This window comes from Microtus pennsylvanicus, chromosome 11, assembly GCF_037038515.1.
Source record: "Microtus pennsylvanicus isolate mMicPen1 chromosome 11, mMicPen1.hap1, whole genome shotgun sequence".
Lineage (NCBI taxonomy): Eukaryota > Metazoa > Chordata > Mammalia > Rodentia > Cricetidae > Microtus > Microtus pennsylvanicus.
This window is the reverse complement of record NC_134589.1, coordinates 90,923,587-90,949,231: the sequence shown is the minus strand read 5'-3', so window position 1 is coordinate 90,949,231 and position 25,645 is coordinate 90,923,587. Positions and strand designations below refer to the sequence as shown.

The 25,645-nt window shown below is 49.3% G+C and overlaps 2 protein-coding genes and 1 long non-coding RNA gene across 3 annotated transcripts; 2 read left to right on the top strand and 1 right to left on the bottom strand.

The window, feature by feature from the left end:
* The first annotated feature begins 2,693 nt into the window (after nucleotides 1-2,693).
* Rpl3l (ribosomal protein L3 like) lies at nucleotides 2,694-13,544 on the top strand. The gene is made up of 10 exons (XM_075941578.1): nucleotides 2,694-2,796; nucleotides 3,231-3,423; nucleotides 8,199-8,367; nucleotides 9,652-9,787; nucleotides 10,954-11,140; nucleotides 11,226-11,386; nucleotides 11,560-11,661; nucleotides 12,811-12,906; nucleotides 13,114-13,233; nucleotides 13,403-13,544. The coding sequence occupies exons 1-10, from the start codon at nucleotides 2,710-2,712 to the stop codon at nucleotides 13,457-13,459; spliced, it is 1,308 nt and encodes a 435-aa protein (XP_075797693.1). The 5' UTR covers nucleotides 2,694-2,709; the 3' UTR covers nucleotides 13,460-13,544.
* A 401-nt stretch (nucleotides 13,545-13,945) lies between these two features.
* On the top strand, nucleotides 13,946-23,189 carry Msrb1 (methionine sulfoxide reductase B1). Its single transcript, XM_075941579.1, has 5 exons — nucleotides 13,946-14,084; nucleotides 16,618-16,766; nucleotides 17,201-17,315; nucleotides 19,253-19,284; nucleotides 22,717-23,189. The coding sequence occupies exons 1-5, from the start codon at nucleotides 14,030-14,032 to the stop codon at nucleotides 22,735-22,737; spliced, it is 372 nt and encodes a 123-aa protein (XP_075797694.1). The 5' UTR covers nucleotides 13,946-14,029; the 3' UTR covers nucleotides 22,738-23,189.
* Nucleotides 18,518-22,759, bottom strand: LOC142831456 (uncharacterized). The gene is made up of 3 exons (XR_012907056.1): nucleotides 22,636-22,759; nucleotides 22,190-22,299; nucleotides 18,518-18,632 (listed from the first exon to the last, which is right to left on the bottom strand). It is a non-coding gene; the product is annotated as an uncharacterized LOC142831456 (long non-coding RNA).
* Nucleotides 23,190-25,645: the final 2,456 nt, after the last annotated feature.

Sequence of the window (25,645 nt, the reverse complement as noted above, 5' to 3'; positions counted from 1 at the left end):
TGGCCTTGAGCTCACAGAGTTCCACCTGCCTCTGTCTTCCGAGTGCTGGCATTAAGGGCTTGTGCCACCAACGCCCGGCTGGTAGCATAGAATTTTAGTACCTAATGCAAAACCGCTGTCCCTGAGGATATCTTAAGCCTGGTGGACTCGGTGATTCTACAACTATAGAACCTTGATTCTGTAACAATAGACTCTCAGGATTGAAAAATAACAGGGGGGTGTGGGGGTGGCACACGTCTTTAATCCCAGCACTCTGGAGGCAGAGGCGGGCACAGTAGCACAAACCTGTGGGAGGAGCTACACAAGGGCTGAGCTGGGATGAGACCAGTTTGGAGAGCCAGATGTGTAGGTTCACACCTGTAAACCTGCCTGCCATTTTGGTGGCCAAGGTAGAAGGATTGCCAAGAGTTCAAGGCCAGATAGGCTATAGTGTGAGACCTTTCCTCAAAAGAAAAAGAAGGAGCTGGAGAGATGGCTTAGCAGTTAAGAGGTTTTCCAGAGAACGTGGGTTTGATATCCACCACTCGGTTTGTAACCGGCTGTAAATCCAAGTCCAGAGGATCTGATTCTCTCTTCTGGCCTTCAAGGACACCAGGCAGGCAAATGGTGCACAGACATACATGTAGGCAAAACACCCATACACATAAAATAAAACTTAATTAAAAAAAAAGGGAGCCAGGCAGTAGTGGTGCACGTCTTTAATCCCAGCACTTGGGAGGTAGAGGCAAATGGATCTCTGAATTCAAGGTCGGCTTGATCTATAGAACTAGTTCCAGGACAGTCAAGGCTACACAAAGAAACCTGGTCTCTGAAAACCAAAAAGGCTTATATAATTTGCGGGGTGATGGTAGCAAAAGCCTTTAATCCCAGTAATTGGGAGGCAGAGGCAGATGGATCTCTGAGTTTGAGGCCAGCCTGGTCTACAGAGCAAGTTTCAGGACAGCCAAGCAAGGCTACACAATAAAAGAATGGTCTCCAAAAACCAAAGGAAAAGAGAAAGGAAGAAAGAAAGAATATCAGAGCTAAGAGTGTAGCTCAGGTAATAGAGTGCTTGCCTAGCATGCACAAAGCCCTAGGTTTAATCTCCAGCACTGTGTAACCAGGCATGGTAATACCAACACTTGCCCTTGGGAGGTGGAGGCAGGAGGATCAGAAATTCAAAGTCGGGAGCTGGAGAGATGGCTCAGAGATTAAGAGCATTGCCTGCTCTTCCAAAGGTCCTGAGTTCAATTCCCAGCAACCACATGGTGGCTCACAACCATCTGTAACGGGGTCTGGTGCCCTCTTCTGGCCTGCAGTCATACACACAGACAGAATATTGTATACAAAATAAATAAATATTTAAAAAAAAAAAGAAATTCAAAGTCATCCTTACCTATATACTAAGTTCCAGGCCAGCCTGTGATGCAGAAGACCCTGAGACAAAGAAGCAAAGAAACGTGAAAACAGATTCATTCAAGTACCTGTTCTGGCTAGGTTCATGTCAACTTGACACAAGCCAGGGTCACTTGGGAAGAGAGAACCTCAACTGAGAAAATGCTTCCATCATACTGGCTATAGATAGGCCTGTAGGGCATTTTCTTGATTAATAACTGATGTGGAAGGACCCAGACCATTGTGGGTGGTCCCAGGTTCTATAAGAAAGGCTGAATCAGTCATGAAGAGCAAGCCAGTGAACAGCATTTTTTTTTATGGCCTCTACTTCAGTTTCTTTCTTACTGTTTTTTGTTTTTCAAGGCAGGGTTTCTTTGTGTAGCCTTGGCTGTCTTGAAACTAGCTCTGTAGACCAGGCTGACCTCAAACTCACAGAGACCTGTCCGCCTCTGCCTCCCCCAAGTGCTGGGATTAAAGGCGTATGCCACCACCCCGTCTTCTACTTCAGTTTCTGTCTTCAAATTTTTGACTTGAGTTCTGCCTCAGTTTTCCCTCAATGATAGGCTGTGATCAGGACATGTAAGCCAAATAAATGTTTTCCTTCTCAAGTTGATTTTGATTATGATGCCTTTATTTATTTATCTTATTTTTTTTTTTTTGAGACAGGGTTTTCCTGTAGCTTTGGAGCCTGTCCTGGAACTTGTGCTGTAGGCTAAGTTGGCCTTGAACTCACAGAGATCTGCTTGTCTCTGCCTCCTGATGTGCGGAGGTGAAAGAGCACACACCGCCACTGCCTGGTAAGTTTTTTTTTAAGTTTTATTTTGTGTGTGAGTGTTTTGCCTGCATGTATGTCTTTGCCCCATGTGCATGCTTGCAGTGTTCACAGTGGTGAAGAGAATGCCAGATCCCCAGGGACTGGAGTTACAGACAGTGTGAGCGGCCACACAATTCCCCTCTGCTGGGAATTGAACTTGGGTCTTTTGGAAGAGCAGCTAATGCTCTTAACAGCTGAGCTATCGCTCCAGAATCAATCATGGTGTTTCTATCGCAGCAAAAGAGCTCTAGCTTACAACTCTCCGGGCAGGAGACCTCTTTACCGGACTCAGATTTTCCTTCTGGCTGTGGCCTGAGAACAGGACCCTTATCAGGCCAAGTTGCCTGTCCTTGAAGAGTTATCCCCCAGGACCCTGGAAGAAAAAAATACGATCCCTGGTCCCAGGTGTTCTTACCACTGCAGACTGCCCATCTAATGCCCCTCCCAGGTTTGTTCCTGGCACCAAAGGCCATGCTGGCTACAGGAGCCAGCCAAGGAGCCTGCCAGGTGCTAAATCTGGGATGTGGCAGCTGAGTGTTCTGGCCCTGTCATTCTACCTCTGGTGCCCCGTGGGGAGGCCCCTTCCTGACCTGCAGGGACCGGCCATGGTCAGTGGGCTGGGGCTACCTCCTGAACAAACTGGCCTTCCGGGGGAGGGGGAAGGGGCAGCCCTGGAGCTGTGAGGAATGGATCTGAAGAGATAGCAAAGGGCCAGGGGCCGCGCTTTGGGTCTGGAAGGGGCGTGAGAAGGAGAGGTCACCGTAGTCACCTGCTCTTGACACACTACTTTACTGTCTTTGGTCCATCCAGGCCTCACCAGCCTGAGTTCATAAGAGCAGGAAGTCTGCGATTTTAAAGAGACCCCGTCCCTAACCCTGCATCATTTGCATAATTTGATGGGGTAGCACGGAGGATTGCCTGGACCCCTCCCTCAGGCCTCTAGCCCATATTGTATTTGGGGTGCTGAGTCTCTTGGATCATCCTGAAGCCACCCCAGGGAGATCCTAGTTCTGAACTCCTTTTTCTCCTATCCTATCCCAAGTCCCACCGGAAGTTCTCTGCCCCTCGACATGGACACCTGGGCTTCCTGCCCCACAAGAGGAGCCGGAGGCACAGGGGCAAGGTGAAGAGCTGGCCACGGGATGACCCCAGCCAACCTGTGCACCTCACTGCTTTCCTGGGCTACAAGGCTGGCATGACCCACACCCTTCGAGAAGTGCACCGCCCTGGACTCAGTGAGTCACTGCGGGGGACACAGGGCAGAGTGGGGAATGGAATCTTGTAACTGATAGGAGCCAGAAACTGTTCGTGTGGTCCAAGCGGAGCCACAGTTCCACAAAAGATGATGGTCTGTGCATGGAAATTGCCTTGGGACGGGAGGATCCATGCTGAACTTTGTCAAGCCCTGACCATGAGCAATACCCGGAGGGAGGGGTTTCTAACAGTACTTACCGTGGAGAGGCTAGAAGAGTGGCCCCAGGTAGGTAGTAAGCAGAGCTACTGGGGTTCAAAGATGGGCACCCTTGTGGGGCTCAGGACTGTAATCCTACCTTCTTGGGATACTGAGGCAAGAGGATCACTAGTCTAAGACTAGCCTGAGTAACTTAGTTAGCCTGTCTCAAAATAAAGGAAAAAAAAAGATTTGGGGAATGTGGCTCAGTAGTAGGAGTTTACCTTGTATACTCAGAGTCCCAGGTTCAATCTCCAGTGCTGTTAAGAATAATATAACAGAAATTTAAAAAGTGGGTTGGTTACCCATCTTCCTCAAAGCCTCCCGTGTAGTGTCTCTGTAGAACTCTAGAACACATATTTTAGAAGTACTAGTATACAGATGTGGATTGCTGTGTGACAGTTTCCGTGAGTTTGAAACATTCCGTCTTGCAGGGAAAACTCCTTAAGCAGGGAGGGTAACAACTCAAAATAGTTCTAGGAAGTCCCTGAAACTGACCAGATTTACTAGGCCTCTCCCTGCAGGAGTAAGCAATAAAAGCCAAGTGTACCCCTTCAGAGGGTCAGAGCTGGCCCGCCAAGAAACTCTCAGAAGTCTGGAAGAAGCAGAGACCAGTGGAGTTGCCTGGAAGAGGATTAGACCAGAGTCACTTGGAAAGGACAACCTGTTGAACTGCCTGTGGGTTGTGCAGTGTGCTCCAGGTTTAGTTTTGGTGACCTGTCCCCCATGCTTTAGTGGGTTTTGGTGAGGCATCTGTCTCTGAGCCATTTCTACTTCTGTAAATAACCCCTCAACCATATTCCTGAAATAACACCAGTACAATTCTATTGGTCCACAGCTGAACTTTGGTGGTAGCCGTACTTTGACCTGTTGTGGAGAAGATAAGTAGTGTCTCCCCAGGAAAAGTTTTGTCACAAAAGATATAGTTCAGGGACTGGAGAGATGGCTCAGTGGTTAAGAGCACTGACTGCTCTTCTAGAGGACCCAGGGTTCAATTCCCAGCACCCATATGGCAGCTTACAACGGTCTGTAACTCCAGGATCCAGCACCCTCACACAGATATACATACAGGCTAAAACACCAATAAAATAATAAAAAAAAGATATAGGTCAATCCCTCATACTGTTTGCTTGATGTTAAAAGACTTAATTTTAATTATGCATGTGTATGTTTGTTCTGGGCGTATGCACACGGGAGCGCAAGTTTGCAGAGACCAGAAGGGGGTGGTAGAGATCCTGGAGCTGGAGTTACATGTGATTGTGCTATCTAATTTTATGTCAAATTGACACAAGCTAGAGTCACTTGGAAAGAAAAAAAAAACTAAATTGAAAAAAACTGCCCCCATAAGAATGGCCTGTGATACATTTAAAACTTACTGATTGAGGTGTGAGGGCTGGTGGTTCTGGGTGCTGAAAAGCAGGCTGAGAAGCAAGCAGTAAGCAGGACTCCTCCATGGCCTCTGTTTCTGTTCCGGCCTCCAGATTCTTGCTCTGCTTGAGCCTGGCTCTGACTTCCCTCAGCGATGGAGTAGAACCCGAGAGCCAACAGAAACCCTTTCTTTCCCAGGTTTCTTTGGTCATGCTTTATTACATCATCAGGAAACACTAAGCCAGTCAACACGTGTGCTAGGAACCAAACTTGGATCCTCTGAAAGAGCATTATGTGGATTTTGTTGTTGTTTTGTTTTACTAAGACAAGGTTTCACTGTGTAGCCCTGGCTGTCCTGGAGCTCATGCTGGTCTTGAATTCACAGAGATCTGCCTGCTGCTGCCTCCTGTGTGCTGGGGTTACAGGCGTGTGTACTGTGTCTATTCAGCTTGCCTAAATTCTGTTGCATGCACTTATGTGTCACTTGCGTACCTGCTACTTGTTGTGTGACTTTTCCTGGGAAGATACAACACACGCACACACACATGTACACACATGCACACGCACACGCACACACATGCGCGCGCACATGCACACACGCACATGCACACACGTGCACACACATGCGCACACACATGCACACACGCACATGCACACACGTGCACACACATGTGCACACACATGCACACACATGCGCACACATGCACACACATGCGCACACATGCGCACACACGCACACACACGTACATACATGCACACACGCACATCTATTCACTCTAGATAGGAAGCCCATAACAGACAAACTCCAACTTGATGAAGTTTTACTGGGATTACTTCAGGAATATGGGTGAGGGGTTACACACAAGAGCTGAAATGACTCAAAGACAGCTACATTACCCAGATCCATCCCAGCATGGTGACAGCTCACAAAAGCTGGGAACCTGGAGTACACAGCACAGCCTGCAGGCAGCTCAGTTGGTTGGAAGGTGGTCTTTCCAGGTGACTCAGTTGGTTTGAGCTTCTTCCAGGCAGCTCAGCTACTCTGTTTTTTTACAGGCTTTTGGGCTGGTCTCAGTTGGCTAGGCTTGTCTGAGAGTTTGCCGTGCAGTTTGGCGTGTCTCCATGTGATGCTTAGCATCCTTGATGTTTCTATACTCTTGGGGAGTGAGGGTCCCAGTGGATCTGGTCAGTTTCAGGGACTCCATGAAGTTATTCTGAGTTGTTTATTTACTGCTTTTACTACCCTATTTGCAGTATCTCTCCTTCCCTTGGGATGTTCTGTGCTTTGACCCCTTTGTTGAAAATAGTTTCTTGCTGGGCGCTGGTGGTGCACACCTTTAATCCCAGCACTTGGGAGGCAGAGGCAGGCAGATCTCTGGGAGTTCAAGTTCTATAAGAGCGAGTTCCAGGACAGGCCCCAAAGCTATAGAGAAACCCTGTCTCAAAAAAAAAAAAAAACAAAACAAAACAACAACAACAAAAGAAGTTTCCCTCTAGCTGGGTTTTTATTTTTGAGACCTGTTTCTCTGTGTAGCTCTAGTTGTCCTGTTCTGTAGACCAGGCTGGCCTTGAAATCACAGTCAACCTGCTGGGATTAAAGGCAGTCCAAACCCTAGCTAGCTCATATATTGGAAACTTTGTTTTGTTTTTATTTCTTTTTTTGGGGGGGGGGTTGGAAACAGGAGTTCCCCGTGTAACAGTCCTAGCTGTCCTGGAACTAGCCCTTATAGACCAGGCTGGCCCCGAACTCACAGGGATTCACCTGCCTCTGCCTCCCGAGTACTGGGATTAAAGGTGTGTACCACCACCGCCTGGCTTGTTTTGTTTTTAGAGACAAGGTTTCTCTGTGTAATAGCTCTGGCTGTCCTGGAATTCGTTTTGAAGACCAGGCTGGCCTCAAATTTAGAGAGATCCTCTTGCCTCTGCCTCCTGAGTGCTGGGATTAAAGGTGTGCGCCACCACCGCCTGACTCCAAAATGGAAGGTTTTAATCTAGGACAGTGGTTCCAAACTTGGGAGCCTTGACCCCTTTGGGAATCAATCCCTTTACAGGGATTGCATATCAGATATCCTGCAGATCAGAGAGTTATGATTCAGAGCAGCAGTAGATATGAAGTAGCAATGAAAATAATTTTAAGGTTGGGAGTCACCACACATGAGGAACTATATTAAAGGGCACAGCATGAGGAAGGTTGAGAACCACTGATTTGGAGGGAATCAGTACAGAATGATACCTCAGTCCAGATGCCCGGCATCCCTGCCCCAGTGTGCCCTGGGCGGCCCTTAGAGATCGACATCCAGTCTGGCCCTCTCCAGCCCCTTAGCAATGCTCTGCTCTCTACCCTCCTATTATAGAGGAGCCTTCCCCTCCTCCACTGTGGGAAAGTGGGCGTGGCCCTTCGCTGCTTTCACCCTCCCCTGTGCCTTTGTTTCCTTTCTGCTGTCTGAGTCTCCTCCTCTGTTTCTTCCTTTCTCCCTCCTTCCATCCCTTTCTCCCTTCCTTCTCTCTCCTTCCCAGTGTCTCTCCTTTCCTTCCTCCTCCCTCTCTCCTTTCTTCCTCCCTTTTCCCAAATTTCCTATCTTCTTTCTTTTTCTTTTCTTTTTCTTTTTTTTTTTTGTTTGCTTTTTCGAGACAGGGTTTCTCTGTGGTTTTGGAGTCTGTCCTGGAACTAGCTCTTGTAGACCAGGCTGGTCTTGAACTCACAGAGATCCGCCTGCCTCTGCCTCCCAAGTGCTGGGATTAAAGGTGTGCGCCACCACTGCCCGGCTTCCTATCTTCTTTCATTTTTAGAACACATACTTCGGTTGGGCATGGTGGTGGATGCCCATAATCCCAACACTTGGGAGGTCGAGGCAGGAGGATCAGGAATTCAAGGCTGTTCTCAACTACATAGCAAGTTCAAGGCCAGCCTGGGCTACAGGAGATGCCCCCCAAATAAACCTAAACAAAAGAAAACGCCATGATGAAATCCATGGCGGCCTAAGACTCTCCATGAAATGATGGGTCTCTGGTTTCCCTGGTGCTTATGACACTATATTTAGAATTATTAAAAATAAAATAAGATTTTGGTGGTCTAATTAGTCGGCCAGGCAACAGCTCTGTCTCTTGGGCTGCCTTGTGTAGTTGACCCTTGTGGTCCCTTCCCCATTGGCTGAGAAGGTCCCCTCAACTCTCGTTCCTTGGTCCAAACAGAAATTTCCAAACGAGAAGAGGTAGAAGCTGTGACCATTGTGGAGACGCCACCGCTGGTGGTGGTGGGCGTGGTGGGCTACGTGGCCACTCCTCGAGGTCTTCGGAGCTTCAAGACCATCTTTGCCGAACATCTCAGTGATGAGTGCCGCAGACGCTTCTACAAGGATTGGTGAGAGCCTCACCCTGGCTCTGTGCTAGAGCAATGGAGGGGGAGGGGAGCCTTGCCCAGGTAGAGAGTCTGTGTGGTGCCTTCAGTGCAGCAAGACAGGAAGAAGTATCAGAGAGCTGGAGAGGACATTGGAATCCAGAGATAGAAAGAATCAAATATTCAGCCTAGGATTGGGCTGGTGGGATGACTGGGGTGTTTGCTGCCCAGCCTGCCAATCTGTGTGCCATACCTGGGATAAGGCGGAGGAGAGAACTAATTGAGTTGTCCTCTGACTACCACATGTGCACTGCGGTGCCTGTAAACATATACATACAATATATCAAAATAAGTGCAAAAAGTTTAAAATCACCAGTCATTATATTTATGGCGATAACTGGATGAAATTTCAGAATTGACATGCGTGGACTGGAAGCCAGCCTGGCCTACAGAGCGAGTTCCAGAACAGCCAAGGCTACACAGAGAAACCGTGTTTCAGAAAACAAAAAACAAACAAACAAATTAACCCCCCCCCCCCACAGAGCAGGACTATATGACTGAAGTAATATGGCTGACATCTTGAGTTCCTTGCATGGCTAGATGAAGGGTGTAGAATGTGGCTCCCCCCTACTCCCCAAAGTGACTGTGAGCAGCAAGGATGCCGATTTTACTGTTTGTACCATGAATTTGCTCTTCATCCAGAGTTTAGCCTCTGGGACCCGTGGCTTCTTCATCTCTAGGATTGGGCTCATCATTCTACCTGAGCCCCAGTGAGGGGTGGGAAGGGTATCTGCCTAACTGGAGGGACAGCATTTGCTCACCGTGTCTGAGGGAGGTGTTAGAGCCCCAGATGGGGGTGGGAAGGGTGTCTGCCTAACTGGAGGGACAGCATTTGCTCACAGTGTCTGAGGGAGGTGTTAGAGCCCCAGAGAGGGGTGGGAAGGGTGTCTGCCTAACTGGAGGGACAGCATTTGCTCACCGTGTCTGAGGGAGGTTAGAGGTCTGATTACTGCTGGGCACACACCTGGAATCCTAACATTTTAGAAGGATTTGGAGTGTTAGTCCAGCCTGGATGACATAGTGGGACCCTCTTGAGACACACATGCCCACACACATACAAAGAGGAGAAGTGGGGAAGGAGGGATGGAGGGAGAGGACATGATCACCAATGGTGCCTGGAAACATCCCAGGCTCTTCGGGAGGGCCTGGGCCAGGCCTCTTGCTTGGTGGGCTGCAGGTAGGGTGAGGCAGGCAGGACAACACAGAGAGCTACCTGGCTGGGTGTTGAGCACTCTGTGTGTGGCTCAGGCACAAGAGTAAGAAGAAGGCCTTTACCAAAGCCTGCAAGAGGTGGCGAGACGCCGACGGCAAGAAGCAAATCCAGAAGGACTTTGCGGCCCTGAAGAAGTACTGCAAGGTCATTCGGGTCATTGTCCACACCCAGGTCAGTCCAGCCCCCACCTCCAGCCCATCCCCCACCTCCAAATGAAGAGCCCTGACAAATGTCAGCTTAAAAATAGCACCAGCCCTGGGAACAGGCTCAAGATCTGGCCAGCTACCTCACTAGCCACTCTTGTCCCAGAGTTGAGAGGTCACTGGCATGTGATGTTATATGCCAGTGTCGTCAACAGCTATTGTGCCCCACGGATGACTCAGGTGCCCAACCGTCCTGAAAGGCTTGAGTCTTCAGTCAAAAGTCCAGCATGGAGAACTGGCTGTACTGGGGTCCAGCTTGATGCTGACTGAAATTTAACCAGAACACTCGCTCTGGAATTTTCCTACACATCTTGTCTTCAGAGAAGTATTCCCCGGCTGCAACCCTATCCTCACCCCTCCTGGGCGCCTCCCCTGCTCTGTGAACACGGGGCTCTGTGAACATGGGGAAGCAAGTCAAGGCTTGATGTTTGCCAGTTTGCCCTCCAGGGATCATGGAGGCAAGGGTCACACTCATCTAATTCCCCTGTGAGCCCCAGGCCATACAGTATACATAATAGCCTGGTATACAGTAGGAGCTCTATAAATACTGTGCTGTGACCTAACAGGTGTGTTTACACTTGTATATCCTCTTAGCATATGAATCTCACAGCAGCCAGGGCCTTGCCGAATGGTCTAGTTGACACCCTACACTTGGAAGGAAGTTGGAGCCCACTCCTACATCTGCCTGTCCTGGCAGCCTCCTGCTCCCATCTGGCCAGATGATCCCCGCAACTTTCCAAGATCTTTCCTAACACAGCTCCTTTCTGCATGCTGCTTGCGTCCTCGTAAACTCACGTGGAGTTCTGTGTAGTGACTTTTTGCTGGTTTTGGTCACTTCTTCAGAGAGGCCCTTCCTGACCACTCTACCTGAGGTGCTATCTGTTGTTTACCAGAACACTGAGCCCTCTCCAAGAGTTTACTTGGCTTTAATCTGTCCTGAAAGGAGCCGGCGGAACTCCCTGAGAGACAGGATGCTGCCTGCCCCAATCTGTGGTGTACCTCCAGCACCCAGCATGCGGCAGGAGCACAATAATGTCTGAATAGACACAAAGGGGAAAGACTTGGGGTTACCAGCGGGCTAGCCATCTGGAGTGTGGGGGGGCTTGTGAAGTGACCTTCCCGCTGTGTCTGCAGATGAAGCTGCTGCCCTTTCGGCAGAAGAAGGCCCACATCATGGAGATTCAGCTGAATGGTGGTACCGTGGCTGAGAAAGTGGCCTGGGCTCAGGCACGGCTGGAGAAGCAGGTGCCTGTACACAGTGTGTTCAGCCAGAGTGAGGTCATTGATGTCATTGCTGTGACGAAGGGCCGGGGTGTTAAAGGTAAGGCCTGGTAGAGACAGTAGCTCCAGGGAAGAGTGTTTAGTGGGGGCCAGAGTGGCCTCTTAGCCTCCCTTCCTCTCTACAGGGGTTACTAGCCGCTGGCATACCAAAAAGCTGCCAAGGAAGACCCACAAAGGCCTGCGCAAGGTGGCCTGCATTGGTGCCTGGCACCCTGCCCGTGTAGGCTGCTCCATTGCCCGGGCTGGGCAGAAGGGATACCACCACCGTACAGAGCTGAACAAGAAGGTGTGTCCATAGCTCTGAGTGGCATCTAGTGGGACGGCACGATTCAAACTCTGATTGGGTTCATGAAATATCATTACTAGTTCCAGAGTCTGAGCATGCGTGCTTGGAGACGTGTGTGGCTGTGTTGCTAGCCCAAAACCCACCTCTGGTTCCTACTGCTGTTTTCCCGGCAGATCTACAGAATTGGCAGGGGGCTGCACATGGAAGATGGGAAGATGGTTAAAAACAATGCGTCCACCAGCTATGATATTACTGACAAGTCTATCACACCTCTGGTGAGGCTGGCAAACGGGATCTAATGGGGGCTGGGGGGGTATACCCGAGGTGGTGCTACCCTGCCCCCCTCAGAGTTCCATTATGTAAGCTCCGCAACTGGATATAGGCCCCCACACAGACTAGGCCTAGGGTCTTGGCAGGAAGTCAGTGATGGGAGGCCTGATATGCCAGTGAGCAACCACTTGGAAGCCCCATTCCTTGTTTGTTCCTGCACCCTTTATACCTGCTGAGAGGAGACGTGCATACAGCCACATACAGCAGTTCCTGCGGTGGCCTAGGAACCAGCTCTGAACTAGCCGGAAACAGCCATGGAGCCTAAGCATGTGACTACTTTTCACGTAGCCCGCGTCGACCTCCAACTCCCCAGACAGCTGAGGATGACCTTGAAATGCTGATCCTGTTTCTACCTTTTTCTGAGTGCTGAGAGCACGTGGCCGAACACCGTTTATTCCTCTGTGTAGCTCTGGCTGTCCTGGAACTTGCTCTGTAGACCAGAGTGGCCTCAAACTCTGAGATCCTCCTGCCTCCTCCCAAGTTCTGGGATTAAAGGCATGTTCCACCATGCCCAATTATCACCTTATTTTTTTTTGTTTTTTTTTTTTTTTGTTTTTCGAGACAGGGTTTCTCTGTGGTTTTGGAGCCTGTCCTGGAACTAGCTCGTGTAGACCAGGCTGGTCTCGAACTCACAGAGATCCCCCTGCCTCTGCCTCCCGAGTGCTGGGATTAAAGGCGTGCGCCACCACCGCCCGGCGCACCTTATTTTTTAATGTGGTGCCCAGGATCGAACACGGGGCCTTGTGAACACTAAGCTAGCATTCTTCCAGCTGAGCTACGGAGCCAGGAACTCACTGTTATGCAGGCTGGCCTTAAGTGATCCTGCTGTATTGGCCTCTCAAGTGCTAGATTTATAGGTATACTACCGTGCTCAGCATCCCCAAACTTCTGAGCTTCAGTATCCCCCACAAAAAGGCATGTTAATGTTAAGTGAGATAAGGCAGGAAGAAGAATACTAAGAGCGGGGCTCAAATGCTGTTGCCCTGACAAGTGGTCCAGTGTGAGGTACCCTGGGGTCTGAGCATGGGCTCCTACACATCAGTCGCCTAACCTGTCTGCCTTGTACCTGCTTGGTGTGATCTGTCTCCCGGCAGGGTGGCTTCCCCCACTATGGGGAAGTGAACAATGACTTCGTCATGTTAAAGGGCTGCATTGCAGGCACCAAGAAAAGGGTGATCACACTGAGGAAGGTAAGCGCAGCATGGCAAGCGGGGCCGAGGGCTCCATCCAGTAGCCTGTTCTGTCCTGTAGCCTGCTCTGCGGCGGGTGGGGTGGTGGGAGAGTGGAGGAAGGGATCTGGCAGGGGCAGGTGATTGACTGAGTCCTTCTTGGTGTGGAGGGGGAGGGTTCGGGGGAGTTGGGGCTCTCCATCCTTGACGTCTCTCTTGGATCCCCAGTCCCTCCTAGTGCACCACAGCCGCCGAGCTCTGGAGAATATCGAACTCAAGTTCATTGACACCACTTCCAAGTTTGGCTATGGACGCTTCCAAACAGCGCAGGAGAAGAGAGCCTTCATGGTGAGCTAGTCCCACTTGTTCTCTGGGTCCCAAAACTCCATACCCCGCTTGTTTCGGAGAGGAGCTGGGAGAAGGGCGCTTTTAGGGGTCTAGCAGAGTAGCTATGGTGACAGTATTTCTTGATTGATTCTCGTGACTAACACTCCTCCTGTCCCTCCACTTGAACCAGGGCCCCCAAAAGAAGCATCTGGAGAAAGAGAAGCCGGAGACCTCGGGAAACATATAAGATGCCTGGAATGGAGCACACTAGGGAGTGCTTCTGCTGCGCGTCCTGTCGTTTTTATCTAATAAAGTCCTGAGGCAACTCTTAAGCCTGGGTCAGAGGGTTGCAGGGTGGTGTGGGGGCGCCAAAAGGCAGGCAGACGTCTCAAGGCGCAAGGTTTACGGCCAGATTACGGCGGACTAGGCATGCAGCTGAGTGGATGTGCTTCCACTCCAGTCCCGAGCCATTACCACTGGGGTCCTGAGGTCTACTGGAGCCCTGGCTGAACCCCGGTTTCTGCTGAAGGAGAGAGGCTCCACGGAAGAGGCTCTCAGAGGCGGAAGTGGGAAACCTGGTTCCTGGGAAGGATTGGTTGGACGGGTGGGGTTTAGGACCTACCGGAGGAAAGACAGACAGGTCGAGGGCGGGGCTTCTAGGAGGAGGGTAGTGGGAAATCCTGGAGTGATTCTTCTCTAGGGGCGGGGCTTAGAGCAGACCGGTACGTGATTGGTTATTAGGAAGGGGGCGGGTTTGCGTCTAGAGCTGAGGGATTTCGTGTTCCGGAGGGGTGCTTTGGTTTGTCCCGTTGCGGCCATGTCGTTCTGCAGCTTCTTCGGGGGCGAGGTTTTCCAGAATCACTTTGAGCCAGGTACAGCCTGTGGCATTAAAGCAGGCATCGCCTTCTGGATGGTGGTGGAGTCCCCGAGCCAGGATGGGGCGACCGTGGCTGCTGAGGAGAAGCGAGCTTGGGAAAGAAGGACTAAGAAGGGGCTGGCGAGGGCTGGAGCAGGAGGATTTGAGAGGAGAGGGGGCATTCCAGTAATATCTGTTTTCGTGGGGGGCAGGCCTTGAACCTCAGTGTAGATCTCACTGGGGATCCTCCGGGCCGAGTGCTTTGGGGTGGTACTATCCATATGGTTTCAGAGTGGAGCGGGATTCCAAGGATATGTGGTCCAAGGTTCCCTGTTGTGTGTTCCTTCCCGGACTCGTTCGGCACTTTCCGTTGAGTCCTGAATGTGCCTGCCCGGGTGTCTCCCTATCCTCTCTTTTAGCTGTCAGTGAAGAGTAACCCGTCCAGCCTGGGCGCAGTAGACCCAGGCTGGGAGAGACTCTGGTGAGTCCCCTTCTGCTGATGCGCGACTAATTTGGTAAAAGTATGGCATTGGCATTCCTGGGGCGGGATTTGTTAGATGTCTGTTCTCTAGAGGGCTGAGCTGTGACACTGGGCATATGTATATGCCAGCTGTAATACAGGGTCACTCCCTTGAGTCCGTCTTGGCTGCAGGACTCCAGATGCTCCCAGGCTGCCCTAGCAAGCTGAATACTCCACTATGTTTTGCCTCCTCTCCAGTTCCTGGTACAGTCTGAACAGTTCACACCCTCAAGGGGTGGGTGGTGGATGATTCAGTACCCTGCAACTTCCCATTTTTTAGTCTTTCAAGTAGTTATGCAATTCAGTTTTGTAACCTTAAAGACTCCTTCCACTCAGGTGATCTTTTGGGGACAGGTTGAAACCTTTCTTCTGAGCAGCTGTTTTTCTGGGGTTCCCTGTTTGGTTCGGAAGACTGTTCCCTAAGGCCAGTGTGTTCCTCAGAGAGCAGGCCCACTGCTGGGTATCCAGTTTGAAACTTTGTAGAGTAGCAGAGATGCCCACTCGAGGGAGACCAAATGGTTACACTGGCAGTGTTAGGGGCCTGCTGGGTGGATCTTGTCCAGGGGTAAAGGAAGGCTATCATCAGGTATTTAGGGTTCTCTCTTGGCCACATACCTTATTGTGTGTCTGCAGCACCAGCCTTCCACCTTCTTGCCCATAAATGGATATGTTAGCCAAGTATGGTTCACATCTGTAATCCCAGGGTATAGGAAGCTCAGGCAGAAGCATTGCCTTTATTTTATATTTTTTTATTTTTTAGTTTCTCGCGACAGGGTTTCTCTGTAGCTTTGGAACCTGTCCTGGAACTCGCTCTGTAGGCCTCAAACTCACAGAGATCCACCTGTCCCTGCCTCCTGAGTGCTGGGATTAGAGGCGTGCGCCATTACCACCCAGGGCATTGCCTTAGATATGAGGCCAGCCTGGATTACAGAGTTTCAGGCTAGCCTAGGCTACAGTGTGAGACGTGTCCTACTTTTTAGTGTCTCTGTTGTGATAACACTGGCCAAAACCCGTCCGGGGAGGAAAGAGTTTATTTCAGTCTGCCAGTCACTGTCCGTCATGGAGGGAAGCCAAACCCGGAGGCAGGGACTTAGCAGAGACCACAGAGAAATGCTGCGTACTGGTTTGCTGCCTGAGCTTGCTCAGCTTTCTTCCTTTTCATTTTTTCTTTTTCTTTCTTTTTTTTCCAAGACAGGATTTCTCCTTGTAGCCTTGGCTGTCCTGGAACTCACCTCGAACTCAGAGATCTTCCTGCTTCTGCCTCTCCAGTGCTGGGGTTAAAAGTGTACACCACCACACCTGCCTCAGCTACCTTTCTTCTATAGATAGTCTAGACCCACTTACTTAGGGGTGGTACCACCCACAGTGAGCTGGGCCCTCCCACAGCCGTCATTAATCAAGAAAATGCCCCCATAGACATGCCCACAGACCAGTTTGATCAGGTAAGGCCTCGTCTGGAGTCCTCTGCCTGTGCAACTCCAGTTTGTTTCAAGTTAACAGAAACTGACCACACCAATGACGGCACAAGATGTTGTTTCAGAACAAACGAAACAAACCCCCAAGGGGCTGGGGTTTTATTCCCACATGATGGTTCACTCCAGTCTCAGGGAATCTGACCCTTTATTCTGGTCTCTTCTAGTGTCTGTGGGCACTGCATACATGTGGTACATGCAGGCAAAACATACATGGACGTACATGCAGGCAAAACAGCCATATGCATAAAATAAAGTCTTAAAACATCCAAAACTAAATAATTAAATTAAAAGGTTAAAGATTTCATCACGGGCCACTGAGAGTAGCAGAAATGAGCGCAGAGAGTGATTCCTCATCTCCTGTGACCCAGCCAGGCCTTGCTGGGTCTCCCAGAGCCAATCAATGGGCTATGAGCAGGGATACATGGGGACGGCATGCTCTACCACCACGATGGGACGGTGCTAGTGTTGTCGTTTCCTGGGTCCAGAGACAAGGAAAACTGCACAGGCAGATGGAGCTGACGGTTGACTCTGCGCTTGTTCTTCCTCTGCCGCAGGCGTCTATGTGTGCGCCAAGTGTGGCTATGAACTGTTCTCCAGCCGCTCCAAGTATGCACACTCCTCCCCATGGCCAGCGTTCACTGAGACCGTCCATGCAGACAGTGTGACCAAGCGCCCCGAGAAGAACCGGCCCGAAGCTTTAAAGGTGGGTGCGATCGTCCTGGGGAGTGCCGGCCAGGGAGGGTCTTGGCACCAGTTACGCTTTTCTTCCTTTGCTCCCTCATGAGGCTATTCCAGGTCTCCATCTTCAGCTGGGACACTGGCACCTAAGATTTTTTGTTGTTGTTTGAGACATGGGTTTCTCTGTGTAGCCCTGGCTGTCTTGCTCTGTAGTGCAGGCTGGCCTCGAACTCAGAGATCCATCTGCCTCTGCCTCCTGAGCTGGGACTAAAGTCGCCACATGTGGATTTTGAGAGTGCTTGTAGTCTGAGAGAGCATGAGAGAGCGTGAGCATCAGGACAGCTTCCTTGCACAGGCCCCACCCCTCAGAGCTATAGTTAGCTTGGGAAACGGGCAGATGGTGGAAGCGTTATCTCTCTGCAGCAGGCTGGGCGACTAACCGTGTTTGGGTTTTCCCAGGTGTCCTGTGGTAAGTGTGGCAATGGGTTGGGCCACGAGTTCCTGAATGATGGTCCCAAGCGAGGACAATCCCGATTCTGAATATTCAGCAGCTCGTTGAAGTTCATCCCTAAAGGTGAGCACCTGTAGCTGTGGGGACATCCTGTTGTCACTGAGGAAAATGCAGCAGGGAGGCACGTGGTGGAGGCTTGACTGTTGACTATCACAAAATGCACCTACCAGTGGCGCCTCAAAAACTGGCTGAAGGACAGGACTAGGAGGCTGGCATCTAGGGTGTCTCATATGGGTCCATCTCAGGGAGAGCGTGGCGTGAAGTTCTCTCTGTAGGCCTGGCCTTTCTATGTGCCTGGAATCTTCGGTTGATTGTAGGGGTGGGTGAAAGCTGAGGACCTGGTGGGCCATGTGACCAAAGGCTTGCTTCTGAACCTGAGTGCCTGTCATTTCTCTGCATAGTGGCCATGGTAGCATATTTTCTATCCCAGGACTGCTAGGACAACTGAATGTGATACAGTACCTCCTAGGGCCTAGCCCATAGTAACAACTCAATAAAACTGCTCCTTTATCAACCTTTTTAGTGGTGGTCAAGGGCCAGACCCTTTATCCAGTTTCTTGATCTGCAAAATGGAGCTGTCAAATAACAGCTGACATTCTTCCCTGTGGGGTTAGTGAGCAGTCTGGAAAAGGCCAGGGGCACACTGAGCTATGGCGGTATTTGTGCCCTGCTGTCCTCTTTGTTCTCGTGTCTGGTGAAGGAAGAAGAGACTGTGTGTCCTGTAGATCTCAGGAAATGAACAGTGCGCCCACTCCTTTGTGCTGGCTCCCTGGGCCTTCCACCTGGCCTGGAGTCTGCTGACTCATGTTTGGTCTTAGTACTTTTCAGAAAAAGTACATTTTCCTCCATTTATTTATTTATTTGTGTGTGTGTTTAATCCAGGAACTTGCTCTGTAGATCAGGCTGGCTTGGAACTCAGAGATCAGCACCACCTAACTCTGTTTCCCAAGTGCTGGAAAGGCATGTGCCACTACCCCCAGCTCTTTTTTTACTTTTATATTATGTATATGGGCATTTTGCCTGCATGTATTTCTTTTTTTTTTTTAAGATTTATTTATTATGTATACAGAGTTCTGCCTGCATGTATGTCTGCAGGCCAGAAGAGGGCACCAGATCTCATTACAGATGGTTGTGAGCCACCTTGTGGTTGCTGGGAATTGAACTCAGGACCTCTGGAAAAGCAGTCAGTGCTCTTAACCTCTGAGCCATCTCTCCAGCCTGCCTGCATGTATTTCTATGTACCATGTGTGTGCAGTGCCAGAGGAGCCAGAAGAGGGCATTGGATCCCTGGTGCTGGAGTTACAGATGGTGTTAGCCGCCATGTGGGGGCTGGGGACGGATCCTGGGTCCTCTGGATGAGCCGCCCATCTCTCCAGCTCCCTGAAAAAAATACATTTTAGTTTATTCACTTAGTGTACTTGTGGGTGTGTACATGCCAGTACATGTGTGGCCATCAGAGGACAGATATGGGAGTTGGTTCTCAGTCTCCCACTTTTAACCTGGGTATCAAGGTCAGGGTCTTAGGCTTGGATGGCAAGTGCCTTTACCCACTGAGCTACCTATCCCTGGTTTTAGGTTTTTGTTTCCTGGTTTTAGGTTTTTGTTTTTTTAAGACAGGAGCTTGTGCTCGGCAGTGGTGACACACACATTTAATCCCAGCACTTGGGAGGCAGAGGCAGGCAGATCTCTGTGAGTTCCAGGCCAGCCAGGGCTGTTTCACAGAGAAAACAAACAAACAAACAAACAAAGCCAGGGTCTTGCTATATAGCCCTGGCAGTCCTTGAGCTCACAGAGATCTACTTTCTCAGTCTCCAATACATTTTAATATTTTGAGATAGGTGTCACTGTGGCCCATAGTGGCCTGGAATTTACCATACAGCCCTTCCTGACTGCGCCTCCTGAACCTCCTGCCTCTGGAATGCTGAGCTTGCAGCTAGGAACCATCACACCAGATAAAGCTTGACTTAACAATGATGTGTTTTCTCTCCTCTCTTTTCCAGACAGAGAAACTCCTGCTCCCCAGGAGCACAAGGTGAGCAGCTGTCCTTCCAGATGGGCATGCCCACTGTCGGGCGGCCCCACTTTAGTGATGGAACCCTGGGCGTTCAGAATGGGAGGCTGGGAGGAGGTGGTTGAAGCATCAGGAAGGCTCCCAGTGCCCTGGCTCTGAATGGAATCACCTTAGATGGAGCACCTTTGGAAAGTCTACTGTTCTACCATGATGGTCCTGGGGATGGTGTGAAGCCATTAGCTGTTTGAGTCTGTAAGAGACTCTGGGTTTAGCTCATCTTTGAATGACATTGTACCCTGTAGGCGGAGACTGCTCTTTTGTTTCCCTGCCACCCAGACCTGAATAATCACACAGAAACTATATTAATTACAACACTGTTTGGCCTATTAGCTCAGGATTCTTATTGGCTAGCTCTTATATCTTAAAATAACCCGTTTCTATTATTCTGTATATTGCCATGAGGCTGTGGCTTACCAGGTAAGGTTTGGGCGACTGTTTCCTTCAGCAGCTACATGGCATCTCTCTGACTCTGCCTACTCTCTCTATAGATCTCTGTTCAGATTTCCTGCCTGACTTTGCTCTGCTAAGTCATTGGCTGAAACAGTTTTATTCAACTGATAAAGGCAACACATATACAGAAGGTCATCCAACATCATCTCCCCTTTTCTGTCTAAATAAAAAGGAAGGTTTTAAACTTTAACATAGTAAAATTACATATAACAAAAGAAGTATCAAGCAAGTCTATTTTTTTTTTTCGAAACAGGGTTTCTCTGTGGTTTTGGAGCCTGTCCTGGAACTAGCTCTTGTAGACCAGGCTGGTCTCAAACTCACAGAGATCCGCCTGCCTCTGCCTCCTGAGTGCTGGGATTAAAGGCATGCGCCACCAACCGCCCGGCTAAGCAAGTCTATTTGTATCTGGCAAAATCAAATATTCTATCATCTGTTTTATCTTTGTGATTCTAAAGTTTCATATCTAATTTATTTATTTATTTTTTTGGTTTTTCGAGACGGGGTTTCCCTGTGGTTTTGGAGCCTGTCCTGGAGCTAGCTTTTGTAGATCAGGCTGGTCTTGAACTCACAGAGATCCGCCTGCCTCTGCCTCCCAAGTGCTGGGATTAAAGGCATGCGCTACCACCGCCCGGCTCTAATTTATTTATTTTTTTTTAATTTTTTTTTTTTTGGTTTTTTGAGACAGGGTTTCTCTGTGGCTTTGGAGCCTGTCCTGGAACTAGCTCTGTAGACCAGGCTGGCCTCAAACTCACAGAGATCCGCCTGCCTCTGCCTCCCGAGTGCTGGGATTAAAGGCATGCGCCACCACCGTCCGGCTCTAATTTATTTTTTATCATAACTAAGGAAAACTATAACTATCTGTCTTCAACTCCTCAAAGACTCCAGAAGGATATAACATTACCTAAGTAAACAGGAAGTGCATTGTAAACAACTTCCAAAGTTCTAGAATTGATTGATATATCTTGCTGCCTAGACAATCACCCAAAGTTCTTCTGTAACGTTGGGGCATCTATGGACTATAGGTCCATAGTATCTGGCAGACTTTTCCATGAAGCAAGAAATTTGAAAGGCTATTTCCCCTATCTTGGCAGTTTGTCAGTCACCTTCTTCTGTATCCTGCAGAATGTCTGGCAGTTTCTTCTGTGAAACAGAAACCCTGAAGAAAAGTCAAGAAAAGTCTTAAGTTCTTAAAATATTTTAAATATTATATTCTGTAGGTTTTTGAAGTGTTAAAGATTATCTCTCTAGCTGAAATATGTTTCTATATATCTAGAAAACCTAACATGACTACAAGCTTGACTATTATGACTATCTATTAACTTATACTTTTAATTATACATTATATTTTAAAATGAACTGCACAAATATAATTCCTTAAATAAAAGTAAAAAAATTTATATACAGTGTAACAAAATCAACCTTAAGTTTGTGTTAATAGACTAAAGTCCATACCAATGCAAAGTATTCTTTTTTGTTTGTTTTTCAAGACAGGGTTTCTCTGTAGCTTTGGAGTCTGTCCTAGAACTAGCTCTTGTAGACCAGGCTGGTCTCGAACTCACAGAGATCCGCCTGCCTCTGCCTCCCGAGTGCTGGGATTAAAGGCATGCGCCACCACTGCCCGGCTCTTTACTCCTTTAATCTATGACTGTCTGTACTCTTTTGTATTACTTTTACTGTCTCTTTAAAGACTTTGTTTTATTTTTTAAAACTACTTATTTTGCCAGGCAGTGGTGGCTCATGCCTTTAATCCCAGCACTCAGGAGGCAGAGGCAGGTGAATCACTGGTGAGTTCAAGGGTTCAAGGCCAGCCTGGTCTACAAGAGCTAGTTCCAGGACAGTTAGGATGGTTACACAGGGAAACCCTGTCTTGAAAAACAAAACAAAACAAAACAAAACAAAAACAAAAACAAAAAAAAACATTTCTTTTTATAACTCTCTGTACTCTTTTTTTTCTCTCTCCTAAGCCTATGTACATTTATCTAACACTGTGACCCATTCAGAGGTTTATTTTTGTCTAAATCTGTCTTTATGTTTATCTATAATCATTTTCTGACCAGGAGTGCCGCCTTCTTTTTTGGTTTAAATGCTAGCTGGGCATGGCTAGGACCAGTTCAGTCCTGCTCAGTCCAACATGGCGGAGGCATGTTCACCGCCTCTGCGAGCCGTGCTCACTACCCCAGCTCCAGGGCCACAGCAGGTCTCTGTCATCGTTAAGCAACTTAGTAGCATGCTGCTCACAGACCCCATTTATGTGTAGGACCAGAGGCACAAACCAGGAAGCCAGTTCCTAAAGAAGCCGCACAGTTTTTGCTGCTAGTGCCCAGTCAGGAAACCTCTTAAAGGAGCCGCGCCTCTGCCTGCTACCAGCAAACAGAGCGCACCTGAGAAAATGCTGCTGCCAAGAAGCTGTGCTTACCTCTGTTCTCTAGTGTCCAGAATTCCTTCTCACGCTCTCTCAGGTTTTGTGTGGTTGTAGCTGCCCACATTGGCATTCCATTCGGAGGCTGCTCTTTTGTTTCCTGACCACTGAGATCCAAATAATCGCACAGAAACTGTATTAATTATAACACTGGCCTATTACCTCAGGCTTCTTATTGGCTAGCTCTTATATCTTAAAATAGCCCATTTCTATTATTCTATGTCTCGCCACTAGGCTGTGGCTTGCTGGGTAAAGTTCTGGTGACTGGCTCCTTTGGCAGCTACATGGTGTCTCTCTGACTCCACCTACTCTCTCTATAGATATCTGTTCAGATTTCCCTCCTGGCTTTGCTCTGCTAAGTTATTGGTTAAAAGCAACACATATACAGAAGGACCTCCAACATCAGTGCCCAAGCCTTCTCCTGCTCTCATCCTGCTACCCACCTCCTTGGCTGTCCACATTTACCCCTATGGGGCTCAGTTCTGAGTGTGGCCTTCACTAAAGCTTGTGCCTATCTCCTCCAGGCTACGCAGCAGATGGAATAACACTGGGGCTTCCCTGGCCACCCACTCCAACCTTGGTCACCGCATGATCTGCTCTGGTTAAATCCTTCCAAGTCAGCCAGGGTCGTGATGACCTGTGACCTTCAGGGAGGGGAGTGGGCCGAGCCTGATGTCATGGACTCTTGGACCCTTGTCTTCTGACAGAGAAAGCAGAACTCTGTTTCACAATCCGGATCCATCTTGCCTCACTCTGACTTGGGAAAGTAACTGTTGCCCCATTACCTGACCAGTATAGCAGGGGCCTTGATCTCATTGCTCCCTCCAGTTCATACCTGCAGGGGTGTCCCTGCCCGAGATAAAGCCACTGTACCTTGCTGTATGTGCTTGGGAGCTCTTGACGTCTGGGAGCACGGGTGATGCTGAAACTCACCCTATCTTGAATCCTTTCTGGAGTAATCAATTGGAAATCAATAAACATGAAGTCTGGACTGGTTGCTACATTTACTTATTTATTTACTGCAGTGCTGGGGGTTGAACTAGGATTATATGTGCCACCACACTTGACTTGATTTAAACAGGGTGCTTCTTTATTCTCTCATACAATACATTCCAACTGCAGCCTCCACTCCCTCCTCTCAGGTGCCTGTCACAACCACCTCCTTTCTCCCTCAGATCCACTGCCCCTGCATTTCCCTTCAGAAATGAGCAGGCCTGGGCTGGAGAGATGGCTCAGTGGTTAAGAGTATTGCCTGCTCTTCCAAAGGTCCCGAGTTCAATTCCCAGCAACCACATGGCAGCTCACAACCATCTGTAATGAGGTCTGGCGCCCTCTTCTGGCCTTCAGGCATACACAACAGAATATTGTATACATAATAAATAAATAATTATTAAAAAAAAAAAGAAATGAGCAGGCCTGTTAGTGATATCAACCTAACCTAGCATGACAAGATGCAATAAGAGTGAGCACAAACCCTCCTATAAAGGCTTGGACGAGGCAATCCAGCAGGAGGGAAAGGGTCCCATAAACATGGCTAACACCTGCCCAGAGTCTCTGGAACAGGTGGACCTCGCTCACCTGCCTCTGAGCCAGGAGGAAGATTCCTCAGTCTGTGGGAAGGCAGCGTAGGTCAGGGTTGACAGTCTTGAAGCTTGGAAGAGTCTGTCAGGGTTCAAGGCTGCAGGAGTTTGAAGCATTTGTGTAGAGACACTCTGGGCTTGGGACTTCCCGTTACTAACACTGACTGCGTGCCTGTCTGGCCCACTGTTGAGATGCCCCAGGAGGTGGTGCCTTCTCTGATGATGCTATCTGCTGATCAGCTGGGACTTGCCATTCTGAATGGCCTCAGTGGTCCCAGCCTTGATATTGGGGGAGGTTCGTGCTCTGGGTTTTCTATATTGAGGGAGAGGTAAGTGTACCTTGGCGCAGGACCTCTGGCTCCCTCTTCAGCCTCCAGCAGACCGACTACCTGCACAGGTGCTCCTCGCCTGGGGCACTGGGCAGGTGTTCAGCATTGTTAAACTCTGAAAAACTACTATTAGTGTTAACCATGAGTCCTTGGCCTAAGTACATCTTCTGAAGTCTGTGTTCCTATAATTTTCCTAATTGACTCCCTAATTGGCAGCTATGGAGCTCTCCCTTGCTACCCTGGCTGCCTTGAGCAAAAGGACTGTCAGACAAATAGCCTCTCAGACTACTGTCCTTACACCAGCACTGGCTGTCTCGAACATTCCGTGGCTGTCTAGAGCAAACTCCAGGATGATCAAAGTTGATTGCTCCAGGCTCCTGAAGGCTCGGCTTCAGTTAAGGGTGTTTGAAACAGTTCACACCAGACATTTTGCTGTCACCAACCTCTGGATTCTAGATGATCCTGCAACTGTTTATACCCAGGTCAGAGGAGGAGAGCTTCTTTTGGTGGCCTGGCAGAGGGATGCTGAGGACTGCAGTGATGGGTGCTAAGCAACAGGACGCAGGGGCTTGAGTGATGACTCAGTGCTTGAGAGCACTTGGGGCTCTCGCGGGGGACCTGGGTTTGGTTTCCATCATCCACACGGTGGCCAGGGGATCCAGTGCCCTCTTCTGACTTCCATGGGCACCAGACAAGCACATGGCGCAATACACTCAAACACGTGTAATAAATATAAGCACAAAATTCTAAAAGAAAAGAGAAACAGGCTGTGACTGGTGCAAGAACAAATTGTCATTTGCACAGGAGGTGTGCTGTGATTGGTACACTTTCTTGCTCTATATAAGCAAGGCGTTCCACTCACTCAGCGAATTGGCTGGAAGCCTCAGTCTTGTGCTATTTGCCTTAGTGTTACTACATGAGGCCCAACAAGAGGCTTCTGTTGGTGTCTTATCTTGCTCACAGTTAGCAGTGCAGGCTGAGGTGAAAACGAAGAGAAAGTGGCAGAAATAGTGGAGCAAAGGCAGAGGCGTGGCAGCCCGAGCTGCAGAAGCAGAGGGACCGAGGCTGCTTGACAACTCTAACTTCAGCCAAAACACGAGAAACAGGAGGGAAGAGTATAGCAGTAGCTGCTTTCCAAAGGGCAGCATGGGCGGCAGCAGTCAGCAACAACAGCAGCTTGGGAGGCCGTGGGAAGAGTAGTGAAGCGGGGCTGAAGGACAGGACTGGAACGCCTACCCAGAAGCTGCAAGTGAGCAAGAGCTAACACTAGAGGGCGCCACTAGCTCACACAGCTCACTGCTGTCAAATTCGGAGGGCTATAGCGCTCGGCCCCTGAAGCGCTAGCTTCTTGATGTCTCACAGTTTCTGTCCATTTCTACCCCTAGAGCCAGAGGACCCAAGTCAGTGAATCATCCTCAGAGCATGGATCCAGGTCTCTTGCTTCTGTTGTTCACCTTCTAGTCCTAGAGTAGTCAGCTGTGAAATCATTTAGATATGCTCAGCCCTCCCATGGTGCTGAAGGGTATCCATGGCAACATGGGCGG

What these genes read in the sequence shown, in the direction of transcription:
- Rpl3l (XM_075941578.1), top strand. Translation starts at nt 2,710, where the DNA reads ATGTGGCAGCTGAGTGTTCTGGCCCTGTCATTCTACCTCTGGTGCCCC. An exon ending in GGGTCATTGTCCACACCCAG is followed by an intron (nt 9,788 to 10,953) that starts GTCAGTCCAGCC and finishes CTGTGTCTGCAG; the next exon opens with ATGAAGCTGCTGCCCTTTCG. An exon ending in GTACAGAGCTGAACAAGAAG is followed by an intron (nt 11,387 to 11,559) that starts GTGTGTCCATAG and finishes TTTTCCCGGCAG; the next exon opens with ATCTACAGAATTGGCAGGGG.